Genomic DNA, 17,275 nt, shown 5'->3' with positions numbered 1-17,275 from the left:
TACATTTGAACATTTCTTTCCTTTGTTATATTGACAGATCAAGTTTTTAAACTCTTTTACAAGCCGAATGCACGCATACACGCATGTACACACTCACGGACCTGTGATGGCGTTCTCTACCAGAGGTGTGGAAGGTTCTCCATCGGTTCCCAGAGCGGTCACACTCAGAACGTACTCCACCGTGGGCATCAAGCCAGTAAACGTAATCTCGGTCTGATCTAGATCCACGGCAAGAGAAAGAGAGAGAGAAAGAAAGAGACAGAGAGAGAAAAAGAGAGAGAGAGTAGGAGCAAGAGAGAGAAAGAGAGAGAAAGAGAGAGAGAGAGAGAGAGAGTAGGAGAAAGAGAGAGAGAGAGAGAAAGAGAGAGAGAGAGAGAAAGAGTAGGAGAAAGAGAGAGAGAGAGAGAGAGAGAGAGAGAGAGAGAGAGAGAGGTTGAGCACAGGAGTATAGTTGTAGAACAACAGAGGCTAAAGCTCCTTTCTATCTATGTCTCACAACACAGTCACAAAATTGCTGCCATACATATGATCACAGACGGGCAGAGGACAGGTGGGAGAACAGGGGCCAGTCTTACCAGGGGCCACCACCTCAGAGAAAGAGGGGCCCTGTCCATTCTTGGGGACACTGGTGACCCTGTAGCCCTTGATGGGGCCCTGGGCCGCGGACCAGCGCACTGTGATGGTGTTGTCCTTCACATCGGTCACGTCCATGTTGGTGGGGCCCTCCACGTCTACGGAGAAAGGAAGAGGGAGGGAGGGGGGAGATATGGGAGGAAGATACAAATACATTACAAATGATCTACACATGAATCTAAAACTATTTTCTTCATCTGATCATTCCTCACTACTGGTAGATCAAGGCATCATTTCCAGAAAACCAAATACATATGAAATCTGAAATTGTAATAACGGACACTAGATGGCGACACCAGATCAGAGCCTGTCCAGTCCCAGACATGAACATGTATATAAATATGTAGTTGATCACGTGTAATTAATATGAGCATGACACTTAACCCAAACTGCTCCTGTAAGTCTCTCTGGATAAGAGCGTCTGCTAAATGACCAACATATTGATGTAATAAAGGGGTATTAAACCATCAGCCCGTACCAGTCTTGTGACTGACGTAGATGGGTGTGCTGGAGGCTGGGCTGTCCCCCCTCCCTGTCACAGCGTAGACGGTGATGGTGTAGTCTGTCCCTGGGTTCAGGTTAGAGATGGTGGCCTCGGACTGGGAGCCGGGCACAGTGAGCTCCTTAGCAGGGCTTTCTCCACCTGTCTGTCCGTGGGTGATCCTGTAGTATCTCACGGTGACAGAGGGGGCGTCCCAGCGGATGGTGATGCTGGTGGGGCTGGTTGAGGTCACTTCCAGGTCGGTGGGGGCGTCAGAGACTAGTGGAGAGAGGAGATCAGGAAATAAGACTAGACAGATTAGGAAGAACAAAGAGAAGGGAGGATGAAGAGGACAAGGAGGGAGAGAGAGAGACAGAGAGAGAGAGACAGAGAGACAGACAGACAGACAGACAGACAGACAGACAGAGCGAGAGACTGAGACAGAAAGAGACAGAGAGCGAGAGATACAGACAGACAAAGAGAGACAGACAGAGAACGAGAGAGCGAGACAGACCGACAGAGAGCGAGAGAGAGAGACAGATAGAGAGCGAGCGAGCGACAGACAGACAGACAGACTGAAAGCATAGAACGATAACAGATAAAGACAGAGACATGAGGCTGTATCACAACCCGGCTGTGATCGGGAGTCCGATAGGGCGGCGCACAGTTGGCCCAGCATCGTCCGGGTTTGGCCGGGGTAGGCCGTCATTGTAAATAAGAATTTGTTCTTAACTGACTTGCCTAGTGAAATAAAGTTTAAATTAAAAACTAAAATTAAAAAATGAAACCAGTCTATACTACTCACTAGTAGCCTGAGTGCCAGTGAGAGGCAGACTCTCCTGGTTCCCGCTGACAGCGTAGACCTCAACACTGTACTCTGTCTCGGGGGCCAAGCCAGTCAGGGTGAAGTGGCTCCTGGTCGGGGGCAGTCTCTCGTCCTTGGCCCTGCCTCCGCTGGTCATCTGGTAATGGATACGGTAGCCGGTGATCACGGCGCTGGGGGCCAGCCAGTGGATGGTGAAGGAGTTGGTCAGGACTTCACTAAAGTCCAGGCCAGTGGGAGAGTCCAGGGCTACAGAGGAGAAGAGAGAGACACACAGCCATGATCTACATGATACACACGCTGTAGACATACATGTCACTAACTACATCCTGTAGGCATACATGTCACTAACTACATCCTGTAGGCATACATGTCACTTACTACATCCTGTAGGCATACATGTCACTAACTACATCCTGTATGCATACATGTCACTAACTACATCCTGTAGGCATACATGTCACTTACTACATCCTGTAGGCATACATGTCACTAACTACATCCTGTAGGCATACATGTCACTAACTACATCCTGTAGGCATACATGTCACTAACTACATCCTGTAGGCATACATGTCACTTACCAGGTCCTGACCAGGTCCTGTAGGCATACATGTCACTTACTACATCCTGTATGCATACATATCACTTACTACATCCTGTAGGCATTCATATCAGTTACTATTTGTGCAAAAATACGTGTGCATTTGTCTCTCTTTTGAAGACATTTAGCCTGACAAGCTGTCCTGTGACTGTCCATACTCACTTGTTCTCTGAGTGCCAGTGACTGGTGCGCTCTCTCTCTCCTCGTAAACACACACCACGCTCACCCTGTACTCTGTGTTGGGCAGCAGGTCTGGAGGAGAGATGGACAGGAAAACACTAGTTAGTTACCTCATAGTTAGTCTCCAAAGCGACGCCACAACACACTGCATGAACCAGTGAGGTGTATGACACAATACATACAATGGTAATAATACTGTTCTATAATACTGTTCTATTTAGTTCAGGGGTAGGTCATAGGTCATGATGATGTCACTCACTCTGCAGCAGGAAGGTGTTGGTGGCTCCGCCCACGTTGAGCTCCTTGACATCGTCGTCGTTGCTGCCGGGGTGGTAGCGGATGACGAAGCGTGTGATGTCACTGGGCGTGGGGACGTTGGGGACGGTCCAGCTGACCCTCATGTGATCGGGGCCCACCCCTCCGAAGTTCAGGTTGGTGGGAGCGGGGACGGCTGGGGTGGGAGAAGGAGAGGGGAGATAATGAGGATACTAACTAGGGAATGATGTGGTAACAATAGATACCTTTACGGAATTTAACTTGATTGCTTCTATTCTCAAAGAGACCACAATTAAAGTATTTGATAATGATTCATTCATTTATGACAATTTTAACATGCAATTACCAGGATATGACTATTATACCATGTAATTACCAGGTTTTTCCTATTTTACCATGTAATGACCAGGTTATTACCATCTGACCGTGTAATGACCAGGTTATTACCATCTGACCGTGTAATGACCAGGTTATTACCATCTGACCGTGTAATGACCAGGTTATTACCATCTGACCGTGTAATGACCAGGTTATTACCATCTGACCGTGTAATGACCAGGTTATTACCATCTGACCGTGTAATGACCAGGTTATTACCATCTGACCGTGTAATGACCAGGTTATTACCATCTGACCGTGTAATGACCAGGTTCTTACCATCTGACCGTGTAATGACCAGGTTCTTACCATCTGACCGTGTAATGACCAGGTTATTACCATCTGACCGTGTAATGACCAGGTTATTACCATCTGACCGTGTAATGACCAGGTTATTACCATCTGACCGTGTAATGACCAGGTTATTAATATCTGACCGTGTAATGACCAGGTTCTTAATATCTGACCGTGTAATGACCAGGTTCTTACCATCTGACCGTGTAATGACCAGGTTCTTACCATCTGACCGTGTAATGACCAGGTTCTTACCATCTGACCGTGTAATGACCAGGTTCTTACCATCTGACCGTGTAATGACCAGGTTATTACCATCTGACTGTGTAATGACCAGGTTATTACCATCTGACCGTGTAATGACCAGGTTATTACCATCTGACCGTGTAATGACCAGGTTATTACCATCTGACCGTGTAATGACCAGGTTATTACCATCTGACCGTGTAATGACCAGGTTATTACCATCTGACCGTGTAATGACCAGGTTATTACCATCTGACCGTGTAATGACCAGGTTCTTACCATCTGACCATGTAATGACCAGGTTCTTACCATCTGACCGTGTAATGACCAGGTTCTTACCATCTGACCGTGTAATGACCAGGTTATTAATATCTGACCGTGTAATGACCAGGTTATTAATATCTGACCGTGTAATGACCAGGTTCTTACCATCTGACCATGTAATGACCAGGTTCTTACCATCTGACCATGTAATGACCAGGTTCTTACCATCTGACCGTGTAATGACCAGGTTATTACCATCTGACCGTGTAATGACCAGGTTATTACCATCTGACCGTGTAATGACCAGGTTATTAATATCTGATCGTGTAATGACCAGGTTATTACCATCTGACCATGTAATGACCAGGTTCTTACCATCTGACCATGTAATGACCAGGTTCTTACCATCTGACCATGTAATGACCAGGTTCTTACCATCTGACCGTGTAATGACCAGGTTATTACCATCTGACCGTGTAATGACCAGGTTCTTACCATCTGACCGTGTAATGACCAGGTTCTTACCATCTGACCGTGTAATGACCAGGTTCTTACCATCTGACCGTGTAATGATCAGGTTATTACCATCTGACCGTGTAATGACCAGGTTATTACCATCTGATCGTGTAATGACCAGGTTCTTACCATCTGACCGTGTAATGACCATCTGACCGTGTAATGACCATCTGACCGTGTAATGACCAGGTTATTACCATCTGACCGTGTAATGACCAGGTTATTACCATCTGACCATGTAATGACCAGGTTCTTACCATCTGACCGTGTAATGACCAGGTTATTACCATCTGACCGTGTAATGACCAGGTTATTACCATCTGACCGTGTAATGACCAGGTTCTTACCATCTGACCGTGTAATGACCAGGTTCTTACCATCTGACCGTGTAATGACCAGGTTCTTACCATCTGACCGTGTAATGACCAGGTTCTTACCATCTGACCGTGTAATGACCAGGTTATTACCATCTGACCGTGTAATGACCAGGTTATTACCATCTGACCGTGTAATGACCAGGTTCTTACCATCTGACCGTGTAATGACCAGGTTATTACCATCTGACCGTGTAATGACCAGGTTCTTACCATCTGACCGTGTAATGACCAGGTTCTTGCCATCTGACCGTGTAATGACCAGGTTATTACCATCTGACCATGTAATGACCAGGTTATTAATATCTGACCGTGTAATGACCAGGTTATTACCATCTGACCGTGTAATGACCAGGTTATTACCATCTGACCGTGTAATGACCAGGTTCTTACCATCTGACCGTGTAATGACCAGGTTATTAATATCTGACCGTGTAATGACCAGGTTCTTACCATCTGACCGTGTAATGACCAGGTTATTACCATCTGACCGTGTAATGACCAGGTTATTACCATCTGACCGTGTAATGACCAGGTTATTACCATCTGACCGTGTAATGACCAGGTTATTACCATCTGACCGTGTAATGACCAGGTTATTACCATCTGACCGTGTAATGACCAGGTTATTACCATCTGACCGTGTAATGACCAGGTTATTACCATCTGACCGTGTAATGACCAGGTTATTAATATCTGACCGTGTAATGACCAGGTTATTACCATCTGACCGTGTAATGACCAGGTTATTACCATCTGATCGTGTAATGACCAGGTTATTACCATCTGACCGTGTAATGATCAGGTTATTACCATCTGATCGTGTAATGACCAGGTTATTACCATCTGACCGTGTAATGACCAGGTTATTACCATCTGACCGTGTAATGACCAGGTTATTACCATCTGACCGTGTAATGACCAGGTATAGCAGACTGTAAAGTAAAGCATAACCAATAGGTATTTACAATGAGAAATAATATAAGTGCATGCCAAGGAGAGGGGAGCTCCACACAGTTACCTCCAGGCCTTCTGTGGCATGTCCAGATGGGACAAGTCAACCAGACAAGAGAGGACACACTAGAGAGCATGGCAGGTATGAAAGAAAAACCTGGATGCAATCAACAATGACATTACTGCTATGATCAGAGCATATATCTACAACATGAGTATGTAAGGTGAGTATGTAAGGTGAGTATGTAAGGTTTGTGAGGCAGTATGTTCAGTATTTAGCTTCTCTCATAGCCCCCCCACCCACCCTGTCTAACTACCCCCTCCCCTTGTAAAGTTGAAGGGTCAAATCACCAGTCTGGGTTTGTGTTCTGCGTGTGGCCGGCTCGCTCTCCCCTTCCTCCGTTATCGTAGTGACACTGATGTCATAATCCACACCGGGCTCCAGCCCGCGCACCGTATAATGGCCCGTCGACGAGTCCACCGTATCCATGATGATGGGCAAACTCTCGCCCGACGCCATAACCGTTACCCGGTAACTGGTGATGGCGGTAACGTTTACCAGGGCGGTCCAGCGCAGGCCCACAGTGGTGTCGGTGATGTCGACAAAGTGGAGGTCGTTTAGCTTGGGCACGTCTGAAAGGTTTGAGTGCAGAGCGAGGCGCAGGCAGAATGAGACATACAGACATAGAAACCGTAACAGACAGACAGAATCAAAGCAGATGAATGAACGTTCCCTGTGATGCAGAGCCATACACAGTGGGACAGACAGCACAGCACCCTGTAGCAGAACAACAGTAGCCATGCTGGTAAGAGTTATATTATCAGACCTATAAATAACGTTGAATAGATCGATGACAGGAAAGGATGATCATGGGTTTTCAGAGCAAGGGTTTTTCAACAGGCATATTCACATGATATCCTCAATGAATTAAGAGCTCTACCTTCTCCATGCATATCTTACAAACAAACAGCCATGGAATATAATTACAGTTCAGCCAATGACCATGTTAGCCGGACAGTGTGCAATTGAGGCATCACAACGGACATAAGACAAACATGTACTGCAATGGTAATTCAGAATAAACTGAGGATTTCTACTGAAATTAAGAGTGCTTTTAGGAATTATCCTTCAGTGAAAAGTGCTTTCAGCGTGATCAGCCGTGACAGTGTGTTTGCTGGCAGGGAGATTCCGTACTTCAGAGAGAAGCCAGACTGGGAGGTTTATGGGAAGTTGGGCCTGTCCAGGTATACCACTTTTATGGAACGTGTTCCGGAGTGTGAAGTGGGAATAAATCGGAGTTGGGAACGGTGAATATATGAAGGGGTGGCAGAAGTATCGAATCGTACTTCAACCTTTCCTGGCCACGGATTGAGAAGGAAAGCTATCCAATAAACTCACACACACAGAGGTGCGCAACACACCATAGCGAACGCACACACATTCAAACACTCCCCTTAAAATCAATGTTTGTGTGTGTATCTGTGTGTTGAATCTTTGTGTGTGTTTGTGTTGAATCTGTGTCTGTGCTTGTGTTGTATCTGTGTGTGTGTGTGTGTGTGTGTGTGTGTGTGTTTATGTGTTTAATCTTTGTCTGTGTTTATGTGTTGTATCTGTGTGTGTGTGTGTGTTTATGTGTTTAATCTTTGTCTGTGTTTATGTGTTGTATCTGTGTGTGTGTGTGTGTGTTTATGTGTTTAATCTTTGTCTGTGTTTATGTGTTGTATCTGTGTGTGTGTGTGTGTGTTTTATGTGTTTAATCTTTGTCTGTGTTTATGTGTTGTATCTGTGTGTGTGTGTGTGTGTGTGTGTGTGTTTATGTGTTTAATCTTTGTCTGTGTTTATGTGTTGTATCTGTGTGTGTGTGTGTGTGTGTGTGTGTGTGTGTTTATGTGTTGTATCTGTGTGTGTGTGTGTGTGTGTGTGTGTTTATGTGTTTAATCTTTGTCTGTGTTTATGTGTTGTATCTGTGTGTGTGTGTGTCTGTGTTTATGTGTTGTATCTGTGTGTGTGTGTGTGTGTGTGTATATATGTGTCTTTCTATCTGTCGGAGCAACAGAACAACAGCTCCACAGCAAACAGACACTACCTGATCCAGAATCAGTCTAACCCTTCAACACAGCACAGCTCAACCTCAGCCCGTGCTCAGGTCCACTGATCTGAAATCAGCTGTGTGTAGCTCGGTGAGACAGCCAGTCCTACCTTGGGTGACAGTGGTGGACACAGGGACACTCTCCAGGTTTTCTTTGACAGTGTAGACAGAGACGTTGTACTCCACTCCTGGACTCAGGTTCTCCAGGATTAACTGGTTCTGGACCGGCTGGACCAACTCCTCCAGGGAGTTCCCTCGCTGCCCATTGGTCGGTGTGCATGTCACTTTGTAGCCTGTGATGTCTGTAATAATAACAAAAATAATAATAACAATAATCATCCCAATAACAATAACAATAATAACAACAATAATAATATAATTATAATTTGGTGGGTGCTTGTATTTCATATATGTACCAGTGCGAATTATACGCATGTGTGAATTGGAAATGTGTTTTTTGCATATCCCATCTCCCCTGAGACACCCTCAGAGTGGGGTCACGGCCAAGGTCTGTTGGGGGAGGGGGGACAGGATGGCAGAGGAGACAGGGAAGTGAGCAGTGGAGTTAACCAACCCCTGATCTGCCAGGATTTCATGTAAGTACTTGTTACCATTCAAAAGAGAGAGTGAGACAGAGACAGAGAATCCTACAGAGAGAAGCCTTGTTCCTGCTGGCACAACGTTCTGAGGAAAGACAAGGTCCAGACAGAGTGATCCAGAGCCACAGTGAGCCGGTCCTGGTTCCTGGGCCTTGGGCAGTGTGTCTGTGGCGTGGGCTGTAGGAGGGAGCAGAGTCAATATTTACCTGGCGTGTTGGCGCCGCCCCACAGGACAGTCAGCTCACCCGTGTCCGCGTTGGACTGCGTACTGAGGTCAGTGGGGGGAGACAGTTCTGGAGGGGAAGAAACATCACATAAGTCTATATGTGGTAAAAGAACACCCTGTGGCACATTTTCAAAAACGACAGACTACCTTACATGGTTTAAGTAAACTTACTGCAGAAACCTTAAAACAACCTCATTACTCCCTAACTGTACAAAATCAATATAGATGTGTTTTTTACCCCAAAATGGCCACAGCAACAACATGTCTTCCTCGGAAAAGAGGTCTTCTGACCGCAATAAAATAAAATAAATCGTTGACCGGAGTCTCTCTCTCTTTTCTTGGTTACTTACGAGTGACAACGTTTTTGGTGATGGGGTTGCCGCGGTCGCGTCCGTTGATAATGGGCTGTACGCTGTAGGTGTACTCAGTCCCAGGGGTCAGGCCTGACACAAAGATACTTCCTGAGTCAGAGGTCACATCCCTGGGTGACTCTCCTCCCTGACTGGGCCTCACAGACAGCCTGAAGCTGAACCTGCTGACAGGGGTCCAGGAGATGATGATGGAGGTGTCTGTCACATCAGTGGTGAAGCGAGGGGCATTACCCATCTTGGGGGCTGAGGGGAGGAGTAAGAGGAGGAGGGGTGGAGAGAGCGAGAGAGAGGGGGAGTGAGAGAGAGAGAGCGCAAGAGTGAGAGAGAGGGGGGAGTGAGTGGGCAAGAGAGAGAGAGAGAGAGACAGAGAGAGACAGAGAAAGAGGGAAGGTGGAGAGAGAGAGAGAGGGAAGGTGGAGAGAGAGAGGGAAGGTGGAGAGAGAGAGAGAGTGGGGGGTGGAGCGAGAGAGAAAGAGAGAGAGAGAGGGGGGGTGGAGCGAGAGAGAAAGAGAGAGAGAGGAGGGGTGGAGCGAGAGAGAAAGAGGGGGGTGGAGGGAGAGAGAAAGAAAGAGAGGGGGGTGGAGAGAGAGAGAAAGAGGGGGGGTTGGGGGAGAGAGAAAGAGGGGGGTGGAGGGAGAGAGAAAGAGAGAGAGAGAGAGAGGGGGGGTGGAGGGAGGGAGAGAGAGGGGTGGAGCGAGAGAGAGAGAGGGGGGTGGAGCGAGAGAGAAAGAGAGAGAGAGGGGGGGTGGAGGGAGGGAGAGAGAGGGGGTGGAGCGAGAGAGAGAGAGGGGGTGGAGCGAGAGAGAAAGAGAGAGAGAGAGGGGGGGTGGAGGGAGGGAGAGAGAGGGGGGTGGAGCGAGAGAGAGAGAGGGGGGTGGAGCGAGAGAGAAAGAGAGAGAGAGAGGGGGGGGTGGAGGGAGAGAGAGAGAGGGGGGGGTGGAGGGAGGGAGAGAGAGGGGGGGTGGAAGGAATATAACATCAGTTTCTTTCTTTTTTCTGCTTCATAATTCAAATAAACTCAAATCTGGAGTTGAATTGATCAATACCATTTAAACACCCTGCCACAAGCTCAGCAGAACAGAAGACTACAGTACTCAACAGAAGACTACAGTACTCAACAGAAGACTACAGTACTCAACAGAAGTCTACAGTACTCAACAGAAGACTACAGTACTCAACAGAAGACTACAGTACTCACAGGTGGTGAAGATGCCACTGACTTCCTCACTCAACACGTTGTCCTGCTCAGAGTGCAGTTTGACGGTGTAGTCTGTGTCGGGGCGAAGGCCTCGCAGAGGGAACTGGGTCTGACCCCCTGGGATTCTCTTCTGGGTGGGGCTGGATCCCTCCACGCTCAGGAACAGACGGTAACCGCTGACGCTAGCCCTGGGAGCCTCCCAGACCACCATCACACTGTCCTCGCCGATGTCGCTGAAACGCAGGTTGGTGGGGGCGTCGGGCTCTGACAGGGTTAACACACGTAGGGTCACAACATGGGTAGAAAGTACAAACACAGTACATCTATGAGAACCTCAGTCTGTCTGTAGGTTTGAAATGGACTACACTTCAGTCAGCCTGCTCAGCATCACTGATCTACCAAACCTTCCCACATACAGTAACTACTTATAACGTGATGAAGATTAGCTTCCTGCCCCTCGACTTGCTCAAACTGATCCCCTCAACACGCTGTTAGTGTCTGCGCATGTATGCTCACTGGTGGCTCTCTCTCCCGTCAGCGGCTCGCTCTCCACTCCTCCGTTGATGGCGTAGATGTTGAAGCGGTACAGGGTTCCGGGCTGCAGGTGGGTGATTTCTGCGTACGCGTTGGCCGTCATGGGCAGCTGCAGGGGCCTCTGGGGCGTGTCACCGGGGGTAACGGGGGCGAAGGTCACGCGATAACCCGACACCTCGCTGGGAGGGCCAGTCCAGGTGATGATGATTTTCACGTCAGACACCTCGTAGAACTGAAGGTCGGTCGGGGGGCGGACTTCCTCTGTGGACAGGAAGTAGGAAGTGGTCAGTGAGTTGACTGAGGTCATCTTGTGTGTTGATGGTCTATTGCCTTGTGTTGCGGTGCAAGAAAGACGGAGTCAGATGAAGTTGAAACTATACGCTGATCTAAGGTCAGTGTTGGATTGTAATGTGAAACATACTTCTACTTTACCAGCTGAGAGGAAGTTGAACAGACAATGCCAGACAGGAAATTGAAAATGGAGAAACTCTGTTGTCAAGATGAGAAGGATTTAGAGCTGAAGGGAGGAGTAAGACGTCAACAAGAATGACCTAGATACCGTGGGGAGAGCAAGTGTGTGTGTTGTTTTTTTATGTGTGTGTGTCTGTGCACATGCAAGTGTGTGAGTCTGTATCTTTCTCATGTGAAAGTACTTAAATCAGTGAGGGAGGTGAGAGAACCAGTCTGACAGGCCCAGTCCAGAACCAAACAGAGGAGAAACCCTACCCAGGTTCCATCTGGCCCTACATGGCTAGCCCAGAGCCCTAGGCTCCTCCAAGCTCACACTAAAGCTCTCTACCAACTGTCACTCACAGCTGGGACTGACCGGGGGACAGCATAGCATGACTTCAAATGTTCCTCTTGAGAGATAGAGAGAAGCACTCCCCTAGAAGGTACAATGAAATGGCTCCATGGCTTCAAACTATCATTTTACTTCCTGGGCCTACACTCTCAGAAGAAAAGATGCAATCTAGAACCTAAAAGGGTTCTTTGGCTGTCCCCATAGGAGAACCCTTTGAATAGGAATGTAGCTGTATAGGAAATTATTGATTCTAATGTTGGAAGGGTGATAAAGTGCATGCCAAGATCAACTCAAAGTCAGTTCAAACCAAGTCTGAGGTAGAAATGACTGCAAGCCAATTCAGCTGGAGGACATTGGTCAATGGCCTATGCTCCTTATAGGAGCCATGGGCTTAAGTCAAGTAAGTCAAGTCTGAGGTTGTGTTATGGTTAGAGTGTGTGTTAGGGTTAGGGTCATGTTTAGTTCTGTTGTTCTGTATGCTGTCCAGTTCTCTACCTGGTGCTGGCTCTCCGGCCGTGTTGACCTGGACGAAGATGGGCTCGCTCTCCTGGTTCTCCTCCACAGCGTAAATGCTGATGTTGTAGAGCAGGCCAGGTCGAAGGTCAACCAGGGTCACGGAGGTCTCAGTGTCTGGGAGGATGAGCTCGGTGCTGCTGCCCTCTACTGACGGGGTGAAGACCAAACGGTAGCCTGTGATGGGGGCCTGGGGCTTGGACCAGCTGATGGAGATAGAGGTTTCTCCCACCTGGTTGATCTGATGTTCAGCAGGGGCATCAGGAGCTGAGGGGGGATCAGAGAAGAGGTCAATGGATTCCCGTCAAAGAGTAAATGATGATGGTGAAGGGTGAGGGTGATGACAGGTGAGGGTTATGAAGGGTAAAGGTGATGAAGAGTAAAGGTGATGAAGGGTGTGTGAAGGCTGGTATAATACCTGTGGTCTGAGAGGTAGTGAGGATGAGGTTGCGTTCTCCCTGAGGGGAAACCTCATACACGTTGACGTTGTATCTACGGCCAGGCAGGAGGTCACTGATGCTCACAGAGGTGGTGGTACGGGGCAGGTCTGATGGACAGAGACAATCAATCAATCAAATAAAACATCAATCAATCAAATAAAACATCAATCAACCAATCAGGCTAGTAACCAATTAACACATTAATCAATCAACTAACCAATCAAATAAAACCAATCAAAGGCCTGTACACACAGCAGCCCTCCGGGACCAGGAGTGAAGAATGATGGACTAGTGTTTATTCATTAGCTCACAAAACTATTCAAAAGGTTTTCCATAACACATTGGGAATCACAGTCGTGGAGCTCGAAAAGATCACCCGAGACCAGAATACACTGGAAAACTCTTCTGGATGGTCTATGTTGCAGGAGTAAAACCGGAATAAACTGGAAAACTCTTCTGGATGGTCTATACTGCAGAAGTAAAACCGGAATAAACTGGAAAACTATTCTGGATGGCCTATGCTGCAGGAGTTAGACCTGAGTTAGTCCAGTAAATGTTGGAGCTACTCACCCAGGACCTGAGGTTTGGCTCCGTCCTCACTCAGCTCATACTCCACTCTGAAGCCTGACACGGTGTCAGAGGCTGACACCCAGGAGATGATGAAGCTACTGGACGTGATCTCTGTCACCGACTCAGACGTGTCCACCACAGGAGGAGGCTGGGTCGTCTCACCCTCAGAGGTCACCCCTACTGGACAAGGGGGGAAATAACACATTAATAAGACGCAATTAAGATATGTGGGAGAGAAAAAGAGAGGGTGGGGGGGTAAAGAGAGAGTGAGACAGGCTTGTGAAAGTGTAGCTATATAGAGGAACCAAAGAGACGGACACAGATATATAGCACGGTCGGTTTAACATTAATACACTCAAAACACACACACAGTTGGGAGACTTACGGGAGCCGTAGGTGGTGGTGAAGTCAAAGCGGGTGACCTCGCGGCGTCCATAGCGCAGGATGCTGATCAGCTGACCCTCATAGGTAATACCTGGCCGCAGCCCAGCGATGGTGTACGAGTTCAGGTTACCTGGGATGGTGGCCTCTCTCCAGGGGGCACGGGTGTTTTTCTACCAGGGGTCAAAGGGCAGAAGGGAGAGGTCAGGGAGTGAACTTAGTGAAGATAGTAAGGGTCAAAGTGGTGAATACATCATGGTGATAGGAACCAATTTGTATCTGAAGTACTGTATATATATATATATAACCTACAGTGTCAGGAGTATGAATGAATCATGAGAGCTGAGATGATATGGAATGAAAAACGGTGGGCAACGTTTACAGTCTGCGCTACTAAGACTCTCATTCTAACACTCTCTCCAAGCACAGCCTATGGCCAATGTGGTCACTGGCATTGACTCTCTGGCACCCCGTCTCTCTGCCCCTCCCTGCTTCTGGGGACATTCAACTTGGCTCCGGACGATCGGAAAACTACAGATTCTTCACAACATGAGAGAGAGAGAAAGAGAGAGACAGAGAGAGAGAGAGAGAGAGAGAGAGAGAGAGAGAGAGAGAGAGAGAGACAGAGAGAGAGAGAGAGACACAGAGCGAGAGAGAGACACAGAGAGAGAGAGAGAGAGAGAGAGAGAGAGAGCGACAGAGAGAGAGAGACACACAGAGAGAGAAGGAATAGAGGACTGCCATCCAAAACATACAAACCACTACCACTTAGCAGGAAATATGTTTGAATTAAATCAGGGGAAACAGCTTGGCAGATCAGGGCCCCTTCAGAGAGAGTGTGAATCGAGAGCAAACTGGATTTTTCCTTTAGGAGAGAAACACACAGCATTTGTACTGTAGCTGGATGTTGAGGGTCGTTCGTGACGACCGATATAATTTGGATCTATGTGTTTATGAACCCCCCATAACCTTGTTTTTCTGTTCTCAAAACCTGTCCTCTTCTTCAGAGTTGACACACAGACAACTAAATGTTGCAACCTCCTGTTTGAGCACTGGTTTAGTCATTACTTTTCAGCAACACGTTCAGGAATGGAATAGGAATATCCACTTCCAGTGAATCCTGATTTTTTTTTTAAAGAACATCATGTGAAAAACAGTACCTGGAATAACTTGTTTCCACTTTGGATATTGGAGAATTAAAACAGGTAGAGTACTTCAAGAGAGTATGTTCAACTCTTGTGGTACTGCTTCCTATAAGACAGTCAGTCCACCTCTAGTGGCATAGGGCTTCAAGGGCTACCGAGTGGTGCAGCGGTCTAAGGCACTGCATCGCAGTGCTAGAGGCGTCACGACAGACTCAGGTTTGATCCTGGGCTGTATCACAACCGGCCGGGATCGGGAGTCCCATAGGGCGGCGCACAATTGGCTGAGCGTTGTGAGGGGTTGGACGGGGTAGGCCGTCACTGTAAATAAGACTTTGTTCTTAACTGACTTGCCTAGTTAAATAAAATAGTGTGGCTGCACTACCACCAATGACCAGTATCTAGGATGAGCAGTAGAGAGCCACTTACCACTCTCCACTTGAGGATATACTGGGTGATGTGTGAGGAGGCAGGGGCGTTCCACTGGATGGGGTGGGAGTCAGGCTGCTTCCCTGCCTCTGTGATAATCACCTGGACTGGGCGGTGGCCACCTGGGGGGAGAGGAGGAGGAGGAGGAAGAAGAGAGGGGATCTTTTATTAGAAGTCTGTAGTCTACTATCAAGCCAAATGTCACAGACAAGATGGTACTGAACAAATGCTAAGTATTCTCCTTGAACAACTTTATATTAAGGTTCTGTAAATAAACACACAATTATTAAAAGTTACATTCGCTTTTCAGTGTCAATTGGTTTACTGTTCACACCAGACAGACCTGGTGTGACCAAAAAAGATCCTAGACTAGCTTGTCAGTACAGTGGCTTGGATGGAAACTAGTCCGAACCAGAAGTCTCTCCACTGTCTGGTTTCAACTGACTATGACACCCACTGGGCCTGTAAATCACTAGGTGTCTTCAGTATCTGAAATCACACCAGGACAATATGTCCACCCCCACTCACTCACACACACCATACATACAGACACCTCCCTGTCACAGGTGAGCAACTTGCAGCAACAGCGGGGAGTCATTTAGGGCAGTCAGTGAGGTCATTTGACCTGCACCAAACATAACTCTAAACAAACATACATTTATTCCTCTGTATCTGTAACAGGCCACATGGGAAAACTAGGGCAGGATAACAGGGTGCAGGATTCAGAGTTTAGACTGGGGTCAAAGTGTTTCAGAACACTGCATCAAAGTTGCCAGTTGGTAACTCCTGGTTGGTGTGGTCTGAACACAGCTCAGCTGAGCTTTTCTGATTGACACCATCACCTATAGAGCACTGGCTCAGTGCAGGACTAGCCAGTGCTGTGAGGGGCCTCTTAGGAGGTGAAGTTGGGACTGTTTCGCCCAAAGCGTGTTACCACCCAGTGGATTGAGAGAGAGACAGGAAGTGTGCGCAGGTAATTAAGTCCCCCAACCTTTCGTCCCTCCCTGCCCAGCTGGGTAGAACAACAGTACTCAGCCTCTCAGTAGGGGAGAGCCAAAAAAGACCTCCGAAACTACAAAGACCCACGGAGGGAGGGGGGGGCGGGAAAGGTGGACAGACGCACCCCTCTCCATTTGCCCCACATCAACGTTTAGCAGCCCCCTCCCCTCTCCCTGCAGAGGTAGTGAAGGGGTGACACATCGTCCCCTCGTTTAATTTCAAAGGGCCTTCGATAGAGGGGGGGATGGGGAGTATTTAAAGGAGGGAGCGAATGTGAGAGCTAAAAAGAAGAGCTAACAATGATTAACTACCAGCAGGTGTCCCAAGTGTAAAGAGAAGGGGGTGGGCATGGATGGAGAGGGAGGGGTAATGTCCTTGATTAACACCCCACTGAAGACAGTCCTGACCTGGGTTATCTGCCCAGAGGACACACTCAGACAGTTCCACTTCTGTTAGCCAATCAGACTCCTCTCCTTACCTGGGAAGGTCTGCTGTGGCTCGCAGCTCATCTCACCGATACCGTTGCCGTAGCAATAGCAGCGGTAGAGGACTTGGTGGATGGTTTTGTCCCAGGTCTCTCCAATCTGATAGAAGACCCTGCTCTCAGGCTCCTGGCACTGGTCTGGAGGGAGAGAGAGGAGAGAGATAAACTCCCATATCTACTGGGTGAAATACCACAGTGTGCCATCACAGCAGCAAGATTTGTGACCTGTTGCCACAAGAAAAGGGCAACCAGTGAACAAACACCATTGTAAATACAACCTATATTTATGTTTATTTATTTTCCCTTTTGCACTTTAACTATTTGCACATAATATGACATTTGTAATGTCTTTATTATTTTGTAACTTTTGTGAGTGTAATGTTTACTGTACATTTGTATTATTTATTTAACTTTTGTTTATTATCTATTTCACTTGCTTTGGCAATGTAAACATAGAGGGGGAGAGAGAGAGAG

At 47.6% G+C, this 17,275-nt stretch overlaps 1 protein-coding gene across 5 annotated transcripts in view; it reads right to left on the bottom strand.

The window, feature by feature from the left end:
* Nucleotides 1-17,275, bottom strand: part of LOC100380696 (fibronectin) — a 31,545-nt gene that overhangs the window by 6,055 nt on the left and 8,215 nt on the right. For 2 of the 5 annotated variants that reach the window (XM_045699249.1, XM_045699244.1), the window contains exons 12-29: nt 16,796-16,939; nt 15,319-15,440; nt 13,752-13,920; nt 13,367-13,546; nt 12,775-12,903; nt 12,339-12,623; nt 11,024-11,302; nt 10,508-10,771; nt 9,289-9,552; nt 8,919-9,005; nt 8,224-8,415; nt 6,375-6,656; nt 2,981-3,172; nt 2,704-2,793; nt 1,920-2,186; nt 1,112-1,393; nt 576-731; nt 102-218 (exon numbers count right to left, since the gene is read on the bottom strand). In XM_045699249.1, coding sequence (XP_045555205.1) covers nt 102-218; nt 576-731; nt 1,112-1,393; nt 1,920-2,186; nt 2,704-2,793; nt 2,981-3,172; nt 6,375-6,656; nt 8,224-8,415; nt 8,919-9,005; nt 9,289-9,552; nt 10,508-10,771; nt 11,024-11,302; nt 12,339-12,623; nt 12,775-12,903; nt 13,367-13,546; nt 13,752-13,920; nt 15,319-15,440; nt 16,796-16,939 — 3,501 coding nt within the window. The remainder of the gene's footprint in view (nt 1-101; nt 219-575; nt 732-1,111; nt 1,394-1,919; nt 2,187-2,703; nt 2,794-2,980; nt 3,173-6,374; nt 6,657-8,223; nt 8,416-8,918; nt 9,006-9,288; nt 9,553-10,507; nt 10,772-11,023; nt 11,303-12,338; nt 12,624-12,774; nt 12,904-13,366; nt 13,547-13,751; nt 13,921-15,318; nt 15,441-16,795; nt 16,940-17,275) is intronic. The other 3 variants (XM_045699246.1, XM_045699247.1, XM_045699248.1) reach the window with 3 other exon arrangements.

This window comes from Salmo salar, chromosome ssa17, assembly GCF_905237065.1.
Source record: "Salmo salar chromosome ssa17, Ssal_v3.1, whole genome shotgun sequence".
In the NCBI taxonomy this organism is placed as follows: Eukaryota; Metazoa; Chordata; class Actinopteri; order Salmoniformes; family Salmonidae; genus Salmo; species Salmo salar.
The sequence above is the reverse complement of the archived record's forward strand: the minus strand, read 5'-3'. Positions and strand labels throughout refer to the sequence as shown.